General features: G+C 37.7%; 2 protein-coding genes across 15 annotated transcripts in view; one reads left to right on the forward strand and one right to left on the reverse strand.

Moving 5' to 3' along the window:
* Positions 1 to 493: 493 nt before the first annotated feature.
* MEF2C (myocyte enhancer factor 2C) overlaps positions 494 to 21,411 on the forward strand; it is a 135,524-nt gene continuing 114,606 nt past the window's right edge. For 5 of the 14 annotated variants that reach the window (XM_048932329.1, XM_048932330.1, XM_048932324.1 and 2 more), the window contains exon 1: positions 14,201 to 14,675. The gene's annotated coding sequence lies outside the window, so the exon portion shown is untranslated. Of the gene's footprint in view, positions 680 to 10,108; positions 10,208 to 14,188; positions 14,676 to 14,706; positions 18,404 to 21,411 lie in introns of those variants that run through there. The other 9 variants (XM_048932326.1, XM_048932328.1, XM_048932335.1 and 6 more) reach the window with 7 other exon arrangements.
* On the reverse strand, positions 9,703 to 13,772 carry LOC125687301 (translation initiation factor IF-2-like). Its single transcript, XM_048932339.1, has 2 exons — positions 12,568 to 13,772; positions 9,703 to 9,979 (listed from the first exon to the last, which is right to left on the reverse strand). Exon 1 carries the CDS (start codon positions 13,735 to 13,737, stop codon positions 13,174 to 13,176), a length of 564 nt encoding a protein of 187 aa, XP_048788296.1. The 5' UTR covers positions 13,738 to 13,772; the 3' UTR covers positions 9,703 to 9,979; positions 12,568 to 13,173.

Consider the following 21,411-nt stretch of genomic DNA (forward strand, 5'->3'; position numbering starts at 1 on the left):
TTCTAATATTTCTTTGGATAAAAAAGCACAATGAGTTAGTGAAAAGAAAGGCAATCAACTTTAATACTTAACACAGCTTAATAACCTGAATTGAAATATGTGTATGCTGCATTTCCATTAAAAAAAGTTTCCTTCCAGCCACAATTAAAAGAACAAAACCCCGTCTTGTTCAGAGATTATTCTTGGAATGTAATTTTAACATCTATGTAAAGGAGGAAAGTTTTGTTCCATGTGAAAGCAATTTGGCCTTTTTTCTTCTCAAATAAGCAATTCCTGGATAAGATGACTGATTTGATATTTTCCATTTGAACTTGTAACGTACTTTGAAGGGGGACAGCAATGCTGTGTTCGTTTGCCAGCACTGACAAAGGTCTGCTTGTCAGTGATACCTTTTACAGCTAAATTTACTTGCGAGTGACAGAAGCAGGTGCACCTTGGCCTGCCAGACACTTGTGCGCCCGCATCACGCAGCCTACAGGTCAACAACCAAAGGAGAAAAAGCCCAGGGCTGCTGAGGAGAGGGTGAGTGAGGCAAACACAACCCAAACTGGGGGGTTTCTCTTCAAAGCCAGCTGGTCTGGCTTTATTCTACAGGAATTTTTTTACCTGCCGGTTTGATCAACAAAGCCCTCAGCAGGTGCTGACGGGTACGACTTCCTGGAGAAGCAGAAGGGCACTGGTGAGTTTTAATAGAGAAAACGATTAAAAATGATTTTAAATCTTTAGAGCCGTTCTGCTTGCTGCAGCACAGGGTGATTCAGCTAGCTCTAGGCTTGTGGCTCAAAAAGCTTTCTTCAGGAGAAAGCAGATAAGCTCTGTAGCATGCCTCATATTTTGTTTGATGTAGAGCTTGATTTTAGATTCTGTTGCCAAGAAAAGTTTCTTGAAAGTAACTGGATATTTATAATCTATTTATTTTAAATTGTTTCTATAAATCTGAATGGGAGAAGCATGCAACATTCCATACAGGAAGCCAGGAGCTACAGTACTGGTGTTCTGCCTTTACTCCCTAATCTGCCTCCTTTAAAATAAAGGAGTTGTCCTTCCCAAATAAATAAGTATTGTTGTCTGTAGACAGTTCCCAGTATCTGGAACTGATATTCCAGAGTCTTATAAACTACTTCGGAACATCAACATAAGATTACTTTGTAACTGATCAGGACTAAATTTAGGAATATTTAGAACCTTCTATAAAACTTGGTAATCGAGGGATTATCACAAAACGAAAATACTGTAGCTTTTGCTAATGTGAAAAGGTAAATTATAAAATGGTCTGTGTAATACTACCATCTGACATAATGCTTTTTAATGATACCACAAATTTACAAAATGTTATTTGCTTTAAAAATCACAAGTTATGCATGTATGTGCTTTAATTTGTGTAAGAAATGGGAAGCTACAAGAAGAGAAGGGAAGAAGATTTATTCTCCTAAAACAGTAAGATTTCAATTAATGTGAAAATGTAGGAAAATGTGACCACATGTTAAAATAAATATTTTGGAGGGGAGAAAAGCATTTTTATTATGATTTCTATTTCAAGAGCTCATTCTTTAAAATTTGTTTCACAGTATTCATTACAAATTGTTTTGTTAAATTGAAAACATTTATATAAGCAAGTAAACAGACAGAAAAGTTGACCATATGAATCTTTTTGAGAAAACCAATTCCATGTTCACAATTCACACGAATATCATAGAAGACACTAAGGGGAAAGAAAGGAATCGTACGTCAACTTACAGTTATACTATTTCTGTAGTGGATATTCCCTCATACATCAAAATAATGATTTATCAGCAAAAGACAGACTAAGATTAGACTGGATAATAATATCTGAGGCCCTTTTAAACATTTCTGATTTGTGGGCTTTTTTCAGCTAGGACGCTTGGTGTGGGACCAGCAAAATTGACAGGGAACTCCAGTCTCAGTAGAGGTACTTCAGGCCTTAATTTGTGGACATTCTCTTCATTTTGGGAGACAGAAAAAGAACAGCATAATGTGTTGTATGAAAATTACCACACCTTTGCTTGCCATACGGACATCCTATTCTATGTTAAAATAAAGACTAGTAAAATAAAACATTACTAGTCGAAGTATCCCTATACTTAAACCTTTAAATAATCTTGTTGCTTTCTAGGATGAAGTAGAAAACATAAAACAAAAACAAGAATATAACAAAAAATTAAAATAAAAAATTTTAGGCTGCCACCAAATTAAACAATGCTGGTAAAAAAACTGTTCTTTCATGCATAACATTTGTAATGTAGAAACAAATCCCCTAAACAGCTATTACAACCACAAACTGCTAAATAAGAAGTCTTTAAACACTAAAGGCGGTTCCTAGAGTTATGTAGACATTGTACCTGCTACACTAGGAAAAACTCATAGCCTATGCCACAGAGCCTTTACTTCTGTAAACTGTAATCTTGTCATCAGTTTACTGCATTGATTTTAAAGGCTCAGAAACAGTAATTACAGTAACAAACTCCTGAATAATTTCAAGAAATTACTAGCAAGTTACTCTACATTGCACTGTGTTTGGGGGAAAAAAAGTATTTTGTACTTTTTTGTACTTTTAGTACAGAATATTTTACTTTTCTGCTTGTTAAATATTGCAAAGAGGAGAGATTACACATTATGTAATTTATGCAATTAAATTTATATTCATGCCCTTCATTAGTATTTTTTCTTTTTGTTTTTCTCATTGTCAGGCATAAGCACACTAAATGAAGTTCTAGTATGTTTCTATTGTTAATATGAAATATGGAGAATCTAAAAAAGAAAAAAAAAAAAGAAAAGAAAAAAACTTCTTTAATTCACTGAAGCTTTACTACCTTTCACGTAGAAGAAAAATCAGCCCTAAAATACGCACTTATTTCCAGACCAGCTCTTCCCTATTAACTAAGAGATCAACATCCCTTCTGTTCCCAGGACCTGTTTGGTTGTCTACTTTGTAAACTACGACAGTTTATTTTGCAACTATCTTTTTAACATCTATATTTTGAAAAGCTACAATCTAGCTCAGTCTTCAGCCACATGTTTGTCTTTTCGTACAAATGCAAGATTCAGTGTCAGGAAGACATCCATATTAGTTATTCCACAGTACATGTAAATATAAAATGAGATTTAACCACAAAGCTGCGCAAAAAAAAATCACTATTTAGTGACTCTATGTTGTCTTCCTCAATTCAAGGCTTTTCATACAGCACTGAATGGTATTTTCAAAGCCCTGTTCTCATTTCACTTACACTGGTGAAAACTGGAAACTTTCCACTGAAGGCAATGAAGTTACATTTAAAAGCTGGATAGAAAAAACGAGGAGGAAAATGCAGGATGATTAGCCTTAATATCTACCTCAAAAATACACTGCTAAAATGTTCAAACTTTGTTTCATATTTCTGTTATAAACTTGGGTATGTAAAGAGTGTATATACATATAAAGGCACTTTAAATTTATAGCAATTTTCTCGTTGGTATAGGACAAAATCTAATCCTACAAAATACACAAAACCTTTTTGTGGGCTTTAATTAATACAGTCTTTTGCTCAAAAATCCATTAGTTGTTGTTCTGAGCACCATCTCCCTGAAAAATCAAAGAAACAGAAACATGTCAGGGAGCAGCAGAGATTGGAATTCTCTTCCTTGTCACTCTGCAAGAAGCACGGGCAGCCGCTGCCTCCCCTGGCTGCTTCATGAACTCATGATGCTATAGTGGCTTGCAGACTGACTGCTCCACAGCCATTACCCCCCCCCCACCCTCGGTTTCTGTAGATGTGCAGAAGCCCCTGGCATCCCTGCACCACTCCCCACCCCTACTCACAGCTCCTCCCTGCTATCCCATTTCAAAAATGTTGCCAGACAGTACAGTTCACCCTAATCAAGGTATTGCAGACTGCACTGACAACACATCACTTGCAGATACAGATACACAGGCTGTTTACTAAGTGTCTTCTCCAGAGTAAGCACTAACAATTTACTGCATAGTAAATCACCTTTTGTTCCTTTGAAAGCAACAAGCATTATGGACTGAGTTTGGGAAGCACTATTAAAGAAAATTTAAAAGAAGACAAAAGCACAATGCATTCTGTATACAACTCTCAACACACTGTATTCTACACCAATTTCAATAAATATAGCTTAGAAAAGATAAACATACAGATTTTACTTAGGGTAGATGAGCTGGCTGGAGACATAAAATTAGACTGAATGAACAAAACAAATTATTGCTCTGTTCATTAATATAAATATACATATAAATTCACATTAAATAACGCTCGTCCATAGATACACTTAAAAGCTATGCTTGCAATAACGTTCAATCTAACGTCAACGTACCCAATGCACTGCACCCCACAACATGGCAGCATCTGTTAAAGCAAAAAATTGAAAGCTGACTAGTATAAAACCCACCAGATTAATTCAGTAGAACAAACCTTCCTGTCTTCCCTCTTTAAAAACGAGGGACAAAATCAAAAATATAAAGAAAAAAATGGGGGTAGGAGGGAGAAATAAAAGCTTGCCCCCAGTAATTTTGATGTCTCTCTAGTTTCTTTAATTGATATAGAAGTATGCAATATCAATGGTTTCTACAGTTTGTGCTAAAGGTATTAGTTGTGTTCATTCTTTTTTCCCTTCCTTTCTTAAGTGGTAGCAGGATACACTCTATCCAGTACAACTTAATATAAATAGCCCTTTGCCTAACATCAGTCCATCTCCTGAGTGTGAAATTGTAGAATGTTTGATGATAACAAAGGAATATAATGCACAATAATTATAGAAGTATGATGAGTCTACCAATGTTGAGAAAAACATAAGAGATTGTGAAATAACCTACTTGCATATCAGGAGATGGTTCCTATCCATGGAAAGATATGGCTATCCACTTACTTTCATGTCCTTGTATTGTCTGACTTTGTTAGGCATTCAGTTCTGAACCACTATGCTTTTGACAGCATTAAGATCTCAAGCAAATACAACCGCACTGTAATAAGATTTCAATTTGTATTCTTTCCAAGAAACACGAGGGAACAGTTTCCTACTTCAGGCAAAGAAGCACTTGTCCCTTCATTCCTAAGAGAAACTATTTTGTAAATAGCTTTAAAAGTTCTGGGTTGAATAAGAAAAAGAGGATGCAGGAATCAAACTTCATACAGAAATTCTTTATCTGTCTATCCTGCTCACTGACAGTCCTTTTAACAGTATTTATTATGCCCGTATTCATTTTTGCCATCTTCACTCCTTCTAAATACCCAGACCCAAAAGAACCTCCACTCTCACGTACAGGTAGAAAATCCTGTAATTGCCTTCCAAACCCACAGATATTCTCCCAGCCTTACTCTATATCTCATTCAGAGCCAAGAGGATGACAGTTGTGCCCAGACATACTGGAGGAAAGGAGCCTTGCAACCCAGCACCAGGGCTGTCGTAGATACAAAAGAAGGACAACAGTTAGTGCCACTATAATGGAAGTATTTAAATTTTATCAAGAGTTTAAGAGCAGAGATGGTAGTGACAAAGTTTATGGTTCAGTACAAGGGGTTTCAGTATACATTTGACTGGAGATTAATTTATTAATTAAAAATAAAAATAGTTCACTCTGTTTTGTCCATGCTTGGGTGGCAAAAACAACCACCTTCAATTTCAAAAATTTCTCCAGTTAATTCATTATTTTCTTCTCCTTTACGCATGTCAGTGCGCTACCTGTATGGATAATGCTGAAAACTGAATGATGCAGGCTTGAAGAACTTAACAGATCTGAAATGGGAACTTAAATCTGTCCAGGGTCATCTCTATCACCCAGGGGCTCTGCAAAGATGCTGAAACTAGATCATACGACAGTAACAACACCTTCAGATGAAATACATTTAATTCAAAATACATATCCAAACATGACCTCTGAGGCTTAGTTTCCTTTTAACCTCAGTATTTAAAGTGCTTCCATGGGAAGAGTTATAACCAATGACATCACAGCTGAAGGCTCATGGAAACTTTAATGTAGACTAACGTAAGTGGCACAAGCACATCTGAAATCTGACCCAACTATTATGCAATTACATTTTATGGCCATTGAGGTTACAAGTTCTTCTTCACATATCAACAAGTGCTGTCAAGCTTCAAAAGGCCTCTCTAAAACACTTAATAGAAATTTAATATTTATTATTGTTTTGATAACAGAAAACCACAGAACGAAAAACATTAACTTAGTAATGAGGACTTTACTAAAAAATTAAAAACTGATGCATTTTCTCAAAATGACCACACAGTAACCTGCAACCTCTTGGTATCTTACCTGTGTTCCAGCAAAACCTTTATTCCACACACTAATAATCTATTGCTTTTGTGTACAATTTATGCTGCAAATATCAGTCAGCATACTCTGTTACAACAGACAGGATGACTGACCTTTTACATTTGCATATCATTTACTCCAACTTTGGTTACAGAAAAGTGGTAATCAATTTGAAGTAGATGTAAATTCTCAGAAAACAATCAAAAAATCTGGGCACTTATCTGAGATCCATAAGAGTAGCCTGGAAAACTCCAAGAATTGCTTCTTGACAAATAAATAACAACAAATTTACTCTTCTAGCTGGGAAAGCCATAACAGCAGCTTTTCTGGTGATATGGTGGAATTTGCATCTGAAGCCAGGACAAAGTACCATAGTGGCCTTTAGCCACAAGAGGCTGAGCTGACCACTGTTTTCCTATCCCGAGTGCAAGTTTAATTTGAATTTTGTTTGAATTGTGGCTAGGGGGCCTATCCAAAACAAATTTGTACTTTGCTTGGCCCTCAAAATTATCATGGATTTCATTGTCTACACAGATGCAGATGCTGATCTAATTTGCAGCAGCTGCAGAATACTTAATTAAGTATTTTCTGGCCATCTATGGCTGTCTGCCTTGCTATCATATCATCATACAGTGCAAGACAGGGAAACACTTGAGCATCACAGATAAAATACAGAGGTGCAATCAATTTTTTTGTTTTAGGTGAAACAATTTTTGGCAAAATATCTATCAATATCACAGTACCTTAGTCAAGCAATACTATCTCATGAAAAGAGAGGGAATGTGCAGTTTAAAAAAAAAAAAAATTCCTCCCCCCTCAACCACCCTGTTTAATAAAATGAAAGGGGATCAAAAGGATATTCTATTTATTACGCTGGGGACAGCACACATGGGCAAAAAAAATACAGTAGTAGGAATGAGAAAGGCAATGATTATTTAGAAGCATTTTTTATAACATCAGTCCTGAAACTTATTTTATGGGAGCCCTTCTTCTTAAAGGGAGGTAGGGGGAACTGTCCTAGCAGAAACTCATTTTGACTATGCTAATAGTGAAGAGGTTAAAATCTTCTAAAACTGCATAAAATGGGAATAAAATATAAATTTATCTTCCTTTACATCAAGCCTAGAGGTGCAAGATACTGAAAAACAGATCAAGAAGTTTAAAGACAGGGACTGTTAGTGTACTTTGCAGTTGACAGGAATGTACCTGATGCCTTCTGCAAATTCAGGCAGCCTCGGAGCTGCTCCAGGTCTGTCTCTGTGGTCACAGGCCATTCAGAACAGAGCCACCGAAGCACAGCACGTCTCCACTGAGTGTGCCCTTTGACATTAACAACAGCAAGGATACCGCATCTCTTGGTGATGAAGGCGAGCTACTGATCTAGGCAGATTTTACTCACAGTTGTATTAAACCATATGATGAATTACGTTCCTACCAAATGTTTTGCTTAAAAAAAAAAAAAAAAAATCTAATGTTTCTGAGGCATATAAAGATGCAAAGTAATCAGACTGATGAACAGCAGTTCATGCAAAGTGACAACATTTCCAAAATTATTCTTCAAATACATTCCTGTACTTAAACTCTGTTAAGATGGAGAATCGATTCCAAATTTCCACTTTAAGCTCATATTTAATCTATTTTTATATTTTTGCATAGGGAAAAAGCCCATTTAGCTTGCAATTTCACCTAATTAAGTTTATTGCAGAAGATACTTTCGAAAAAAAAAAAAAAAGTTGAAACTAGTTACTGAGCTTTTCAGTTTGTCTGAGACAAAAGTTTCGCTCACTGACTTCTGGCTAAAACTGAAAAACTTAAAAACCCTTGATACATTTCTTCCATGCAAGACTAGACTCACATTTTTGAGTCCCTAAATCTCAGCAGGGTAAAGGTTAGCAGGTTAAATTCTTCCTTCAGTTACTCTTAAGTAAGCTTATTGACTACAACTGTTGTCTCCCAAAAATACATACATGTATATATAAACTTTATACATTTGGAGGAATGCTGTCACAAGATGATGAGAATATCTGAATACCTTACAGAGAAGCAGTGCTCAGTACAGGAATTGGAGTCCCATCATATCCAAAGATTAAGTCTGAGGCAGGAATAGGATCTGGGTGGCTGCTGATGCGAGTCTGAGCTTCCATTTTAGGGTCTCATCAGCATGCATTAGATTTCAAGAGACTTCAGTGAAGTTCGAATGAGGTGCATGAGCTCCAGAGCATCCTGGTCTCACAAAGCACTAAATTTAACACTTCCATATAGTTCTTAACAAGTCTGGGAGGACATTCAGCCTCATTTTCAAAGAGGTGATGGACCTTAGGCATCATTTTAGTTCTGAAAAGCGTGTATGCATGGCAAACTAAAAGAGAGGTTACCACCAGCTCCAGATTCCTATGTAATAAACACTACTGTTACACTTTCAGGACAGTTTCAGTAATATCTAACCTTCAAAACAAAACGTATTTGTCTACTAAGTAGCTGCCTTCTATCTCTAGTTTTAAAGAGCTATTTAAAAAGGAAACAAAAGCAAACACTGCAGTAAAGAAATTCATAGATAAAAATAATCCTTGGACAACTGTTTGAGAGGTATTTAAAGGACAATATCAACTTGCAAGCAACAGCTTCAGAAACTGCCTTCTACAACAACTAAACACTTCAGATTACTAGAACCAGATCAATTTAGCAAAACAAACCAACCCCCTTCTCGTTGTTGACTTTGTGTGCATTTTGCAGCATTTTCTGTCTATAATCAGACTAAGGCCCTTGAAAATACCAGCAAGGGCACCCTCAAATAATCCCACTTCACTAAAAAAGCAGGGTGTTTAACAAAACAAAACAGAAAAACAAAAAAACTTTCTGTCCAGATTGGGGCCCCTCCGGGTTCCCACGGAGACCAGCAGCATGCTTTGCTCTCTGCACACAGGCGGGAGGCCTGCTGCCTTTCCTCTCCCGCCGTTCTCCATTTCCCATTAAATCCAACTGCCGAAGAGGTAGACAGAAAACAAGGAGGGGCTTTGGAAGTTCCCACACGTGTAACGCGGTATACCCACTCCTGCTGTTAGCAGGAGACGTCGTATCAGAGCTTCACCCAGGGCTCCTCACACCTCCCTTCCCCTCTACCGCCCAAGCCCTGCAGACACCCGGCGGGCGGCAGGCCGAGCAGCCCTCCTCCCAGCCGCCCGTCCCGCCCAGCCCCGCCTGCAGGGGCCGCTTACCTCGGGGCGGCCGCCGCGGCGCCCTCCGGCGGGCTGCGGGCTGCGCACAGCGCCACGCCTCGGCCGCGCCTTATGGCGGGGGCGGGGCGCCCCGTGGGACCGCCGTAGGGGCGCTCGGGCGGCGGGCGGGCGCCTGAGGGGATGGCGGCGGGCGCCTACCTGCGCGCGGCGCGGCTCCCGCCGTGTATCCGCCCGCTGGCAGAATGTTAAATAAACCCCAGTGTTGAGAAAGGTGCCGGCGACGTGCCGCCAGGGCCGGGCACGGTGCTTTGACATCTCAGCGTGTCTCAGATCGGCCTTTATCACATTTCCACACTGTACACCAAACCTGAAGAAAACCTGTTGGAAGATGAGCGCAGCCGGAGATCTGTGCTCTCCCACGGTTACTGGTAGTGCAGAGTTCTCGTGCAGGATTCCAATGGAGCTGCCACAGTCCCCAAAAACTTCACGTTGCTCCACGTTGATGCTCCTTTCAGTCCTAAGTGCACACCGGTGAAGGCTCGTGTGCTTTTTATTGAAATTGTTTCATTAATCCCTTTGCATATATTTAAGTGTGATGGGTTTGCATTTTAATAATACGCTGCTTTTGTGCTTTTAAACATTCAAGGTGCCGTGCAAGAATTGTAAACTGTGAAGTAACTACTATGGGAAAGATTAAGTAAAGCATTGGAGGCGGATGATTTTGACAATAAAGAGGGTGTATGTGGTGAGTGTTTAATATTTATTGCGTTTGATATTGCAAAGTACTATTTATTGTTTTCAGATTTAATGCTAAAAGCAAAGCCTGGAGAGCAAGCTCTGCTGTATTATGCACTCACAGGTACACCTGTGACAAAGGCTTTCTGTAATCATCATTTGATGTATATAACACCATTTTAGTAATGGCATGCCATTTTATTTAAAGCTCGTGTGTCAGCTGTGCATACCTCGCAAATATTTTTTTGCAATTAAATGATTTTCCAAAGAACCATGTACATTTCAGCTCTTTACAAAGCATTTAAATTGTGGTCTTGGAATATGTATCCTTGAAATTATCTAAGTTTATGTCTTTTACTTTTTTTTTTTTTTTTTTCTCATTATAAAACCATATGGATTGAAGGAATATTCTGAATGAATGAAGAACAAATACAGTACTGTTGAATAATCTTGTGGTGTAGATTAATCTATAGCCTCAATTTCTCTCAGGGTGGGTTGCTGTGGCAACCGCCCCAGCTCACTTTAAAATAATTTTGTAAAGCTCACTTCAAGCACTGCACCCAGCGTGGGCCAAGTTTAAAAGCAGCCAGACATGGGAAGAAGTGTTATACTGTGTTGCTCTCACAAGATAGGGAGGTGGTGAAGGAGAGCGAGGCGTGGAGTGGGGGTGAGCAGAACTTTAAACAGAAAATAGAAACCAAGCCTCCCTGGGGTTAAGACGCAAAGGAGATGGATCATTTCATAGTAACCTCACTGCTTTTCAGTTTAAACGTCATTAAAAGATGTTAGCCGGCAATCTCATTTCTCCTAAGGGAAAGATATGTTTGGTATCCACATAAGAACAAAAATGGACTTTGATAATCATCTTCAAAGGGATGTTTTCTAAGCCCACCTTGACATAATCACATTTGTAAGGGGAAGAGATACTTGGACATACTTCGCTCTTTGATAAAACTTTGGAGGTCTGATTTTTATAATTATTGCATTTTGACTGATGTGTCATTGCTGAAAACACTATGCTTCAGGTGCATTGTTGAGGGAAAAAAAATTGTCAGCAGACCTACATATGACCTGTCAACTGGAAGAAAAAAAAGAAAGAAAGAAAGAAAGAAAGAAAGAAAGAAAGAAAGAAAGAAAGAAAGAAAGAAAGAAAGAAAGAAAGAAAGAAAGAAAGAAAGAAAGAAAGAAAGAAAGAAAGAAAGAAAGAAAGAAAGAAAGAAAGAAAGAAAGAAAGAAAGAAAGAAAGAAAGAAAGAAAGAAAGAGAGAAAGAAAGAAAGAGAGAAAGAAAGAAAGAAAGAAAAGGGGGCGAAAAAAAGCATAGATTTGAGTTTTTTGTCAGAAATTTGGAAAGGATGCATTTGGGGAGCATCAATACAAGTACAGACACCAGAACAAAGGTTTTCACTGTTTGAAATTATTCCAGCTTTTAAAATTAAATGCAGCAAAACAGAAAAAAAAAAAAAATCCACAGTAATAACCTTAGACACTTCAAAAGATACTGCACAAATTCATTCCTTATCTAACACTGATATGAGTGAGAAAGCATGATCCATTTCCTCATATCTGTTTGTCCATCTAGCATCTGAACCCTGATTTAAAAATTGAGGTGTCCTTTACATGGATTTGATGAATTGTGCTCATGACAAAAACTTGGCACAGCTTTAAGGTACTTAAGTACGTGAAGGTCACAACTATTTAAAGATTAGGCCACCAGTGCCCACATGGAGATGTAGTAAATGTACTAAGCTGCTGTATATTTTACTTTCTGAAATACTTGCCTATTCTGATAATGACTTTTAGGACATTTTAGTACTCAAGTTCTGTTTTACCAATTGAAGAGCTTTGTTATCAGCTAGCCAGAAAATTGGCAGTGTACATATCCTGCACACAGTAAAGCAGATGACAGTCATTTCAATTAGCACAAAAGCATGAAGCCTTAGCACGCTTTTACAGTTTTGCCACTAACAAAGTATGAGCACTAGTGGAAAGCTGGGTGCCGTGGTGGGAGACCAAAATGGTCTGCAGAAGTGGCATAGCAAGTGGTCAGTCCATGTAACTATTCCGTGCTCTTTTCTCTTCCTGTCGCACACTTCATGCCAAACTTACAGCTGAGAAAGTTTATCCTCCCGAATATTACCTGGACTTCACTGCTGACACATCCAAACTAATGTGCCTGTCACCACAGAGAACACACTTGGCTCATGCCTGGCTACCTGATGGTTCTAGGCATCAGTACGACTGTCACTGTGAGTGCATTTTATAACTTTTAACTGCCTGTCAGTTAAGAGATGTTCATTCTCTGTATCTAAATCTCATCAAGACAGAGAGTAAGGCACAGTGGAGACTTGTAGTTAGTAAAGGGTACTTACTCAGTAGGGATCTGAGCTGAGAGCAATTGCTGGAGCTTTGTTTTGCTCTGACCATGCTTTGAACACCCGTGGTTTAAGAAGTACAGTAGAATTTAGAAGACATTTATTCACTGTCAAATGTGGAACTTCCAAAGTAGGTCAGTAGCCCAATGAGATGTTTGTAGGGGAAAAGTCTGCAAGACCAAAAACATGTATTAGAATAAACAATACATATATTTATCACTGTTGTTTGAATTCGGTGTTTTGGTTTTATCATGCATGCTGTTCCTATTTTCAGTATCCTAATCTGTCAAAAAAAATAATGGTCTCTGCCTTAATAAACTCCCCTGCTACTCAAAGGGTTGTAGAAGTTGGCTATTTACAGGAAAATATAATCAAGTATCTTCAAAGTCCAGTTTTACTCACAAATTATTACATGTGCATAATTGGGATTCAAGCACACATGCAGTACAGACCTTTCAGTCTGGCTTAAACGCAACTGCACCTATAAAAAACACCCCGTCTTTTTACACACTGTATTGTGAATATTGCTTTTCTGTGGATAAGAGTGACAAGAGCCTATCTCAAACAGCCGACTGAGATTTGAACCTAATTTGCCCAGTGCAATTAGGCAAACGGGGTTTTATCTGACCAGCGATTCCGTTTGCTGAAGGCGATGCTGCCCCAAACTTTGCCACCAGGTCCGCTTCTGCTCCGCGGTGAAGTCACCACCAACTGGACGTAAAGCCTAATGAGTTTGGAAAGTTGGGCGGCATTGCAGACAGGGGCCTGCGGAGACGGAGCCGGGCAAAGGTGCGAGGAGAAGGGACAGGATACGCCGCGGGGGCTAAAGACCCCCAGCGTCCGCGGTCCGCCGCCGCCGCGGCGGTGTCCCCAGGCGGAGCAGGAGCCGGCTGGCCCGGCGCTCGGTGCCGGCCCTCCGAGGGGCTCGCCGCCCTCCCGTGCACCATCCGGCAGCCGGCCCGCCCGTCCCTCCCCGCCGCGGGGTAGCGGGGGGTGCCATGTCACTGCGCTCATCTCAACGCGCCTCCGCCCCGCGGCTCCCGCACGCGGGCTGCCGCGCTCCCTGCTGCCGCCGCCGGGTACCGGGCGGCCCTTTCCTATCTCGCTAGCCGCAAACTCGGCGCGCAGCGTCTGAGCTGACCCGGGCTGTGTTTGTCTCGCGGTCATTGCGGGAGCTGCGTCCGCAAGCTACTGCACCCCGCCAGAAGGGGGAAAATACGCACCGGCTCGCCGTGTTGCCTCCGTTCGGTATAATAAAGGATTGTCATTAGGTTTGCGTGCAGCATATGCCATTACCCCCACCGTAAAACTAAAATTAGCAGAATGTCAGGAATGGAAAGATTGATTCACCCAAGATGCAATTATCATTTAAAAAGTGCTTGATTGAGGTGCTGATGTTCAGTGATTTATTCTGCATACCATATACATAATTAAAGTAGTGTAGTGGAGTAATTTATCAATCTAGTTTAGACTAGAGGGGCAAGGAAAGGAGCTGCTGCTGCTGCTGCTGCTCTATGTTTGTTTTATTAAAACGCTTTCGGGATCTGATCCCGCCCCCTTTTTGCAAGAGTGAAACTGATTATTTCTCCAGCTCGGGAGGAGAGAGTCATTCGTTTGGGATCGTGAGAGAGAGAAATAGAGGCACAGAGAAGGAGAAGAAAAGAGAGGAAGAGGGAGAGAAGCAGACAAGGACACCTCGTCAGGCGTGTAGTTTGAATCCCTTCCTTGCCTCCCCCTTCCCCTCCGCGATGTTACAAAGGCTGTGAGCTGCTCGGCTTTTCCCATTCGCCTGCTGTCACTTCCTTCCTGGACGCTCTCAGGACGAGTCCGGTTACTTTTAATCCGACCAGCAGCTCAGCCACTTTCTCCTCCTCCACGCTGCACACACGCAGACACACGCGCACACACACACACACACACCAGACGTCTTCTGGCTGCTTATTGGATTGACTTTGAAGGCTGTGTGTGTGATTCAAGAAGGCTGCATGTTGAACCGGGTGGTGAATATTTAAGGCTGGAAGAAGTAAAGGGATTTTTCTTTTTCCTGTGAAAGGAAAATATCTCAAGGACTAGTCTGATCATCCAAACAACTAAATGTTTATAATGTAAGTACATGTGAAATTCAGCATCGGAATGAAATACAGTGGGCATCGCGCAGAAGTCCTATGTACATTTTCTATTGCATTAGTAGAATGTGTCAGTCAGTGAACGTGGTGAGGGACTGAGGTTGCCTGCAGACTTTTAAGAGTATGGTTGTTCTGTCAATTGCTTGCAAGTAACTTTCAAGGCAAGTAATGTACTTAAATCACTGACTATTCAAATTACGTCTGAACTGCCTCTGTCCGCGTTGTGTTTAAACTTTGCTGGAGTTAGTTCATGCCTTTTGTATGGTTAATACTGTGAAGGTTTTGAAGCTTATTTAATTTTAACAGTTAGCAAATGCTATGACCTTGTAGTGCTTATACCCTGATTTTTTAGCCTGAGGGAAGAATTCAGACTCTTAAACTTCATTGTATTATAAGCTCTTATAACTTTGTGCATCTTTCTTTTGAATACTTAAGTTTGAGATGGAAAGACCCCTTGCACCCCTGGGGGAATTAAAGTCATAGGCAGTGTGCCTCTCTGTGAATAGTATGCTTTGGTCTTCACACTGTACTTTAAGTCACCCTTATATCTTTTCATACAAGGGAGCTACATAACTGCCTGTACTAGTTACTTTACAGTTTTTTACAGGCTGAGATAAAGTTTAATGTAAGTGGGAGACTATAAGACTATTGGTGCCTTATGTAACTGTAATACTTAGGATTTTCTGTAAAACTTATTGTGACCTCTGTCAGCCTGAAAAAAAAAAAAAAAAAGCATAAACATAAACCAGTAATTCCTTTTCTCAAAAATATTTTTAACTGTACAATTCCAAACAAAACTTAATGAATTATTGTGGGAAGCTAAGCACTGACTTTTATAGAAGAGTTATTTTATTTATTGTTTATCATCATTATTATTATTATCAGTGAGTACTTGAATCCTAAAATCAAATATGTATTACAACCTAAGACAAAAGACTAGCAGATAAAGGCAGTTTGTCACTATTTGACTTGTGATCAGAGAGGAATCGCCTTGACAGAGAATGCGTTTTCTTAGCGTATATCTGATGATCAGCTTAATGGCAAATGTCCTAGTTTCATATCTCTACTTTAAAAGATGGATGATAAGCCAATTCGAATGTGACTGGTTTACTTTTTACCAGCACTTTCCAGAGTATTGTGGTTGAAAAATTAAAGTTGTTGATATGAAGTATAATAATTCTAATCCCTAGAGGGATTGGCAGAGTATAGAAATAAAACCACCTGTGAATCAGTGTAACTTATGTATTATATACTGATTTCCAGTTCAAACACTGGAATTAGGCGCCTTGAGGATCTGTTATCTTGTAAATTATTTTTGTGACATGATTTTAGGAATCTAACACCAAATCTAAAAAACAAAAAAAAACAAAAAACAGTTTTTCTGAGTTTATCAGTAAATTAAATGTTATATTAATGAATACATAATTTATATTGCGTCTAATACTGAAGTTTGTGCTAACACTTACGTCCCTTGGGAAGTAATAGAAAATTTCTTTCAGGATAAAGTTAAGAGAATGTCTCTTAATTCAGGATGTCTATGTTGTTGTTATAATACGCATCCTTTTACCTTAAACTTGCTGCTTATAAATATTTTTATTGTATTGCTACACCTTGCATAGCTTGTATTAGAAGGTAAGTTAGGGACATGAATGTGAAAACCTTAATTCCTGCAAAAAGTGCTTAGCAAGTCCCACTGAGACTGCTGAGACAACTTGTGTGTAAATGAAAAGTCTCATAAATAATGATTTGCAGGATCAGGCCCTTAGAAAACCTCACAGTCTTGCCTGTCCCACAGCTCTGTTAGGAAAGAGGGCAAAAGAGCGTCCCTTTTGGTGTCCTGTAATCCAGGAATCAGACATGTTTGTTTCTTCTTCAGATTGACTGAACAAGAAAAAAAGGAATCTTAATCTTAAGAGTCTTGTAGAAATTGGTCCTAAATGGTGCATACTGTGTGTGAGATTAAATATTTTGGAGTTATGTTCCTTAGATGCTAATTGGGGGATTTAAGAAAAAAAATTATATGAATACCTACCTTGTGTGAATTTTCTTTAAATGTTGGGGTTTTTTTATAAACTCTCTTTGTCTGTGTACTTGCAACATGTATGTTTAAAACGAAGAAATAGACACTTATCTTAAATAGTTGTGCTTTTTAAGACATCTAAAGCACTGTAGACAAAGAAACCTGAGTTTTCTTCAGCTTTTTCCAAGTTTACCTCTGAAAGTTTTTGATAACTCACGATTTAGTAGATAAATATAACTATAATGCTAAATACCTTAAGAACTGAGCAGAAGTTGTGAGCTGAATATTTTTGCCATCTTCTTTTATTTTAACTTTTCTCTATAACAGTTTAACTTTTTTTTTTCAGCAAAGTAGTTCAGTTCATCTTAAGAGACAGCTAAGTAGTATTTCTGTATTCTCTTTAGCAAGAAATCGTGAGCTGGTATTAGGTGCTGGAAAGAAAAAGCATTTGTTTTTCAATATTTAAGTTCCTTTTCTACCTGTTGGATATTATTTTAAGTTGTACACATTATCTAAAAATTAAATGAGATGTAGTGGTCTTCTTTTGATAACATGGGTTATAAAGATTTAATTCTAAAGATTATATAAATGCCATGTAGTTTTAAGAAGTTTATGGTCTCTGCTTCAGCATTTTGAAAAATAACTGGAGTAGTTATACTTGTGGTGTATTTTAAGCTTTTTATATCTTGCTATGTGATATTAACAGAAGATTTTTCTGTGTTCATGTTTAGGCTCTATAACAACTTATTCATATAATGTGCAAATTATCACATATGTAATATGTAGAAGACTTTTGCCTTAAGAGTCAGGATAGTATTCTGGTATTTGAAAGGGCTGAAAATACAATTTCTAACCTTTTTCAGAAGAAAAATGGACTTAGAAAAACAGCTCTGGTCAGTAAGAACTACTAACAGTGCTAGACAACTGCTGAGAAAACAAAAAAATTCCAAATTTTCTACTTTTTTTAAACATCTGAATTGATTGAGCCCTGGGGCCAGCTTTAAGGTAATTTTCTCAGAACTGGCACACAATGTTGCATGTAGACAGGTGATTAAAAGCTAGTGTCTTAAGTCCTCCACCTTAATCTCACTCTCTCATTTACTGCAGTGCAGTAGAGCTTGTCTATTCACCAGGATCTGTCATCTTTAGGAAATCAGACCAGCTTATAGAGGCGATTCACAAAACCAACAGTGACAACAAAGTCTTATGTTCCTTACAAAGGAAGGATTAGGCAGTTCACATGTCATTTTGATTGGACAGAGATAAAAGCTGATTGCTGCAGCATGGCAAGACACACTTCAGTTTCAATTGATTATTCTATAAGACAACTATAACTCTGTTGCTTAGTCATTGTTAAATGCAATTTGAAGGAAAATTCAGTTTTGACCTTAGTGGTTTTGTATTACTTGATACTATATTGTGGAGCCACTTGTAGCATTGTTATACAAAATTTTAAAGACACTTTTCATTCACCTCCCTTGGGAAATATAGTTAAAACATAAAATATGATTGCACTTGAATGTTCAAAAACATTTTTGCCTACATGATATCTCAAAGTATCAACTAAAATTTCTTAGAAGTGCCTGGGATGATACTAAATTCATAGCACTTGTCCTGGTAAGAGCTTATATGCAAAGGAGAGTACTGTGCGGATTTATCAGAAAGTATAATACTGAGGAACAAACAAGTAAGTCATCTTACTGTCTGTCTATTTAGTTATTTTTAAATACATAATGTAAAGTAAAACTGTACTTTGTGATGCATGCGTAAAATAGAGGTCTACTTTGAAAACAGTTATGGAATGAAATGCTGTTCCTTTATGATTAAATTTTTCCTTTATCCTTGAGAAGGAGTTCAGGCCATTTGCATAATTTAATTGTAATACTCAGCCTTTAACGTTTGGGTGTATGAAAATTTCAAGCTGATTACTTCTATGCTAATTTCTTGCCATTTTTCAAAAAAAAACCCTTTTTTTTTACCCAACTGATGCCTCCTAGTGTTCCACATAATAAAACACTAATGAGTCAACCATAAATGTAAACATTGTTTTTTCATTGCCTTCATCTTGTGTGATACATAAAATTAATATTTATGTATTTAATTTTGCGCGTGTTGTTATAATCAGACAGGAAACTCCTGTAAATTGAGATGTTTCATCTTCATGGACACTGAAAGCACATTTTGATTCCCTTTGACTCTTGCTTTCTCTAGCTGTAGATTATGTCATACATAAGAGTACATGTTCCTTTTCTTCTTTTGTTTCCCATGTACATCACAGTAACTTCTGAATAATTGTACTATGGGTCTCAAGTAGAAATTTTTAAAGTTTTGATAGGATTATGTTTCCAAAAGTGACCCCTGTAACTGCAGTTTTAGGAATTTTTGAAATATCTTGAAGTGCCATGCAGCCATATAAAATGAAAAAGAGAAAGGACTAGTGTGAAACATGCCTGTTTAATACAATCCTTAAAGAACAGTTAAATCATCACATTTTGAAATTGTTCCTGGTTATTTCAATACCGTGTTTGGAAGAAACTCTGTTAGTACAGTTTTCAAATCCATGAAACATTCACTTTACAGTTTTGTTTGTACAATATTGAAACAGCCTGGAATGGTAAAGACTGAATTATAGTGTCCTTTTCTTACAAGTTTAGTCTGACTTATAACTTATGTGAATACCTGGAAAAAAAAAAAAAAACATTCAATTATATTAGATTTATATCATAGAACAATATAATACTTTATTTCTTTGACAGGAGGGTGTAATTTCCAAAAAGTTACCCAGCGTCAGTGCGATAAAATATAACTTATGGGCCCCAGCTGTCTATTTGAACTGTCAGGTGCGATCTTATAATGATAAAGAAGCAGCAAAGGCTGAGAGCACTTCAGCACATTTTAATGTTGCACAATTTTATGTAAAGAATGAGATTCATTTAATAAAGATATTGAAAATATTGCCTAGTATTTAAGGATTTCAAGAAAAGAATTTGTGATATATTTGTTCTACTAAGCAAGCAGAAAGGAGAACAGATTCCTTCAAACAGAAGGAAACAGATTTTGCAATCAAAAATTGTAAGTTTACCAGGTAACAAACACTTATGTCTTCTTTATCACCACATGGTAAATCTCAGTGCCTGCTTACATCTGAAATAGCTTTTTGCCAGTGAATACAGGGAGTTACATCTATATGTGCAGGTCTTGGTCATGCGAATAATTATTTAGTTTTACAATATATAAAAATATAGTTTTTAGGATTGTATGCTGTCATCAACCTTGTTTGTATTACATTCTTCCCCCATCATTTTTAAACTGTTAAAAGGCAATTCTGGGATCTGTTATTTGTGTAAGACTTTAAGCTTCTGTGCATCTTGAAAGTATTTCAAAGTGTGGAAAAGATATATCTTATTCAGCAAGGAAAGATAAAATGAAAAAGTGATAGAATTTTCTCATTTTTCTCTTATAGTTACGTTGCACCTTCCTTTGCAAAGAGAAAGTAAATTTGAAAGAAAAATAGAAGCAAGCATTAAGAAGACTCTTTAGAGCAATACAAGTGTAGAAGTGTAGGATTGTAACTTATTACTCTGAAATACAGCTAAGCAGAACTCAACTAAGGTTTTTTGTGTCTTTTTTTTTAAAAACAAAAACAAAAACAGCTAAATAGTTTTAGTTTATATTGCAGAAATACATCCTAGGTAACTCTAGAAGTACAATACCCTATTTATTTTAAAACTAATCTGGTTAAAATATTTGAGAATTTTCTTTACTATTATAATAAGTAAATTCTCTTGAAAGGTTCAGTATTTACAGCAGCCAGGACTCCAGCCAGGCCCTTTCTGCAGTTCACTAAACAGGTGACATAGTAGTCACCTGCTTCAGCAGCATAGAGATACATGTCTCTGCTGTCTGTCACCTTCCCTGGCACTGGAGGGCTTCAAGAGTTTGAGCTTAAGAGATCCTGGCAAATTCAGCAGTCCTGGAAAGTCAGTAGCTGCCTTAAATTAACTATAAAACAGTCCACAAATTTGGGATGGAATTAAACAAATAGCACAAAACTCGTGTGCCTCTTTTCCCAGGTTACAAAGAACTACTGATACTGGACTTGGATTCCAATCTAACAGGTCTTTTTCTACTCTTATTTCTCTGAATATATAATGTGTTCAGTGAAGTTTATCATGAAAATTATTATTAACCGTGTGCCAGTGCAGGATTCACCTTAGATATTGCTGTCTTTTCTGTCTAATCCTATTAATCAGAATATATGCACATAAATGAACAGAACTAGAAAAATCATAATCTGTATTTGCTTTTATAGATACAGGGATCATGTCATTTGTGGAGCCCATGCCCAGTTACATTTTACTGTTTACTTTTAAGTAGTCAATCAATAACTGTTAGCAAAATCTGTACAAAGGACATGAGGATTGTGAAATTGTTTATAAAACAAATCTACAAAAGTAAACATAATGTAGAATGTCTACCTGAAACATTACTTTTATAACTAAGAAGCAACATAGTAACATGTGTCATGCATTTGATTTCTAGTAGATTTTTTCCCCTATGACAAATACATTGCTGTATGACATTGTATTCAAAATGATACTGCGCTATTTTAATCCAAATAATTTAGTTACTGAAGGATCACTGTAGAAATTAAGATGTTCTCAAACGTATCCACCCGTGTAAGAAGCTAGAGGA

This window comes from Lagopus muta, chromosome Z (assembly GCF_023343835.1).
Source record: "Lagopus muta isolate bLagMut1 chromosome Z, bLagMut1 primary, whole genome shotgun sequence".
NCBI lineage: Eukaryota > Metazoa > Chordata > Aves > Galliformes > Phasianidae > Lagopus > Lagopus muta.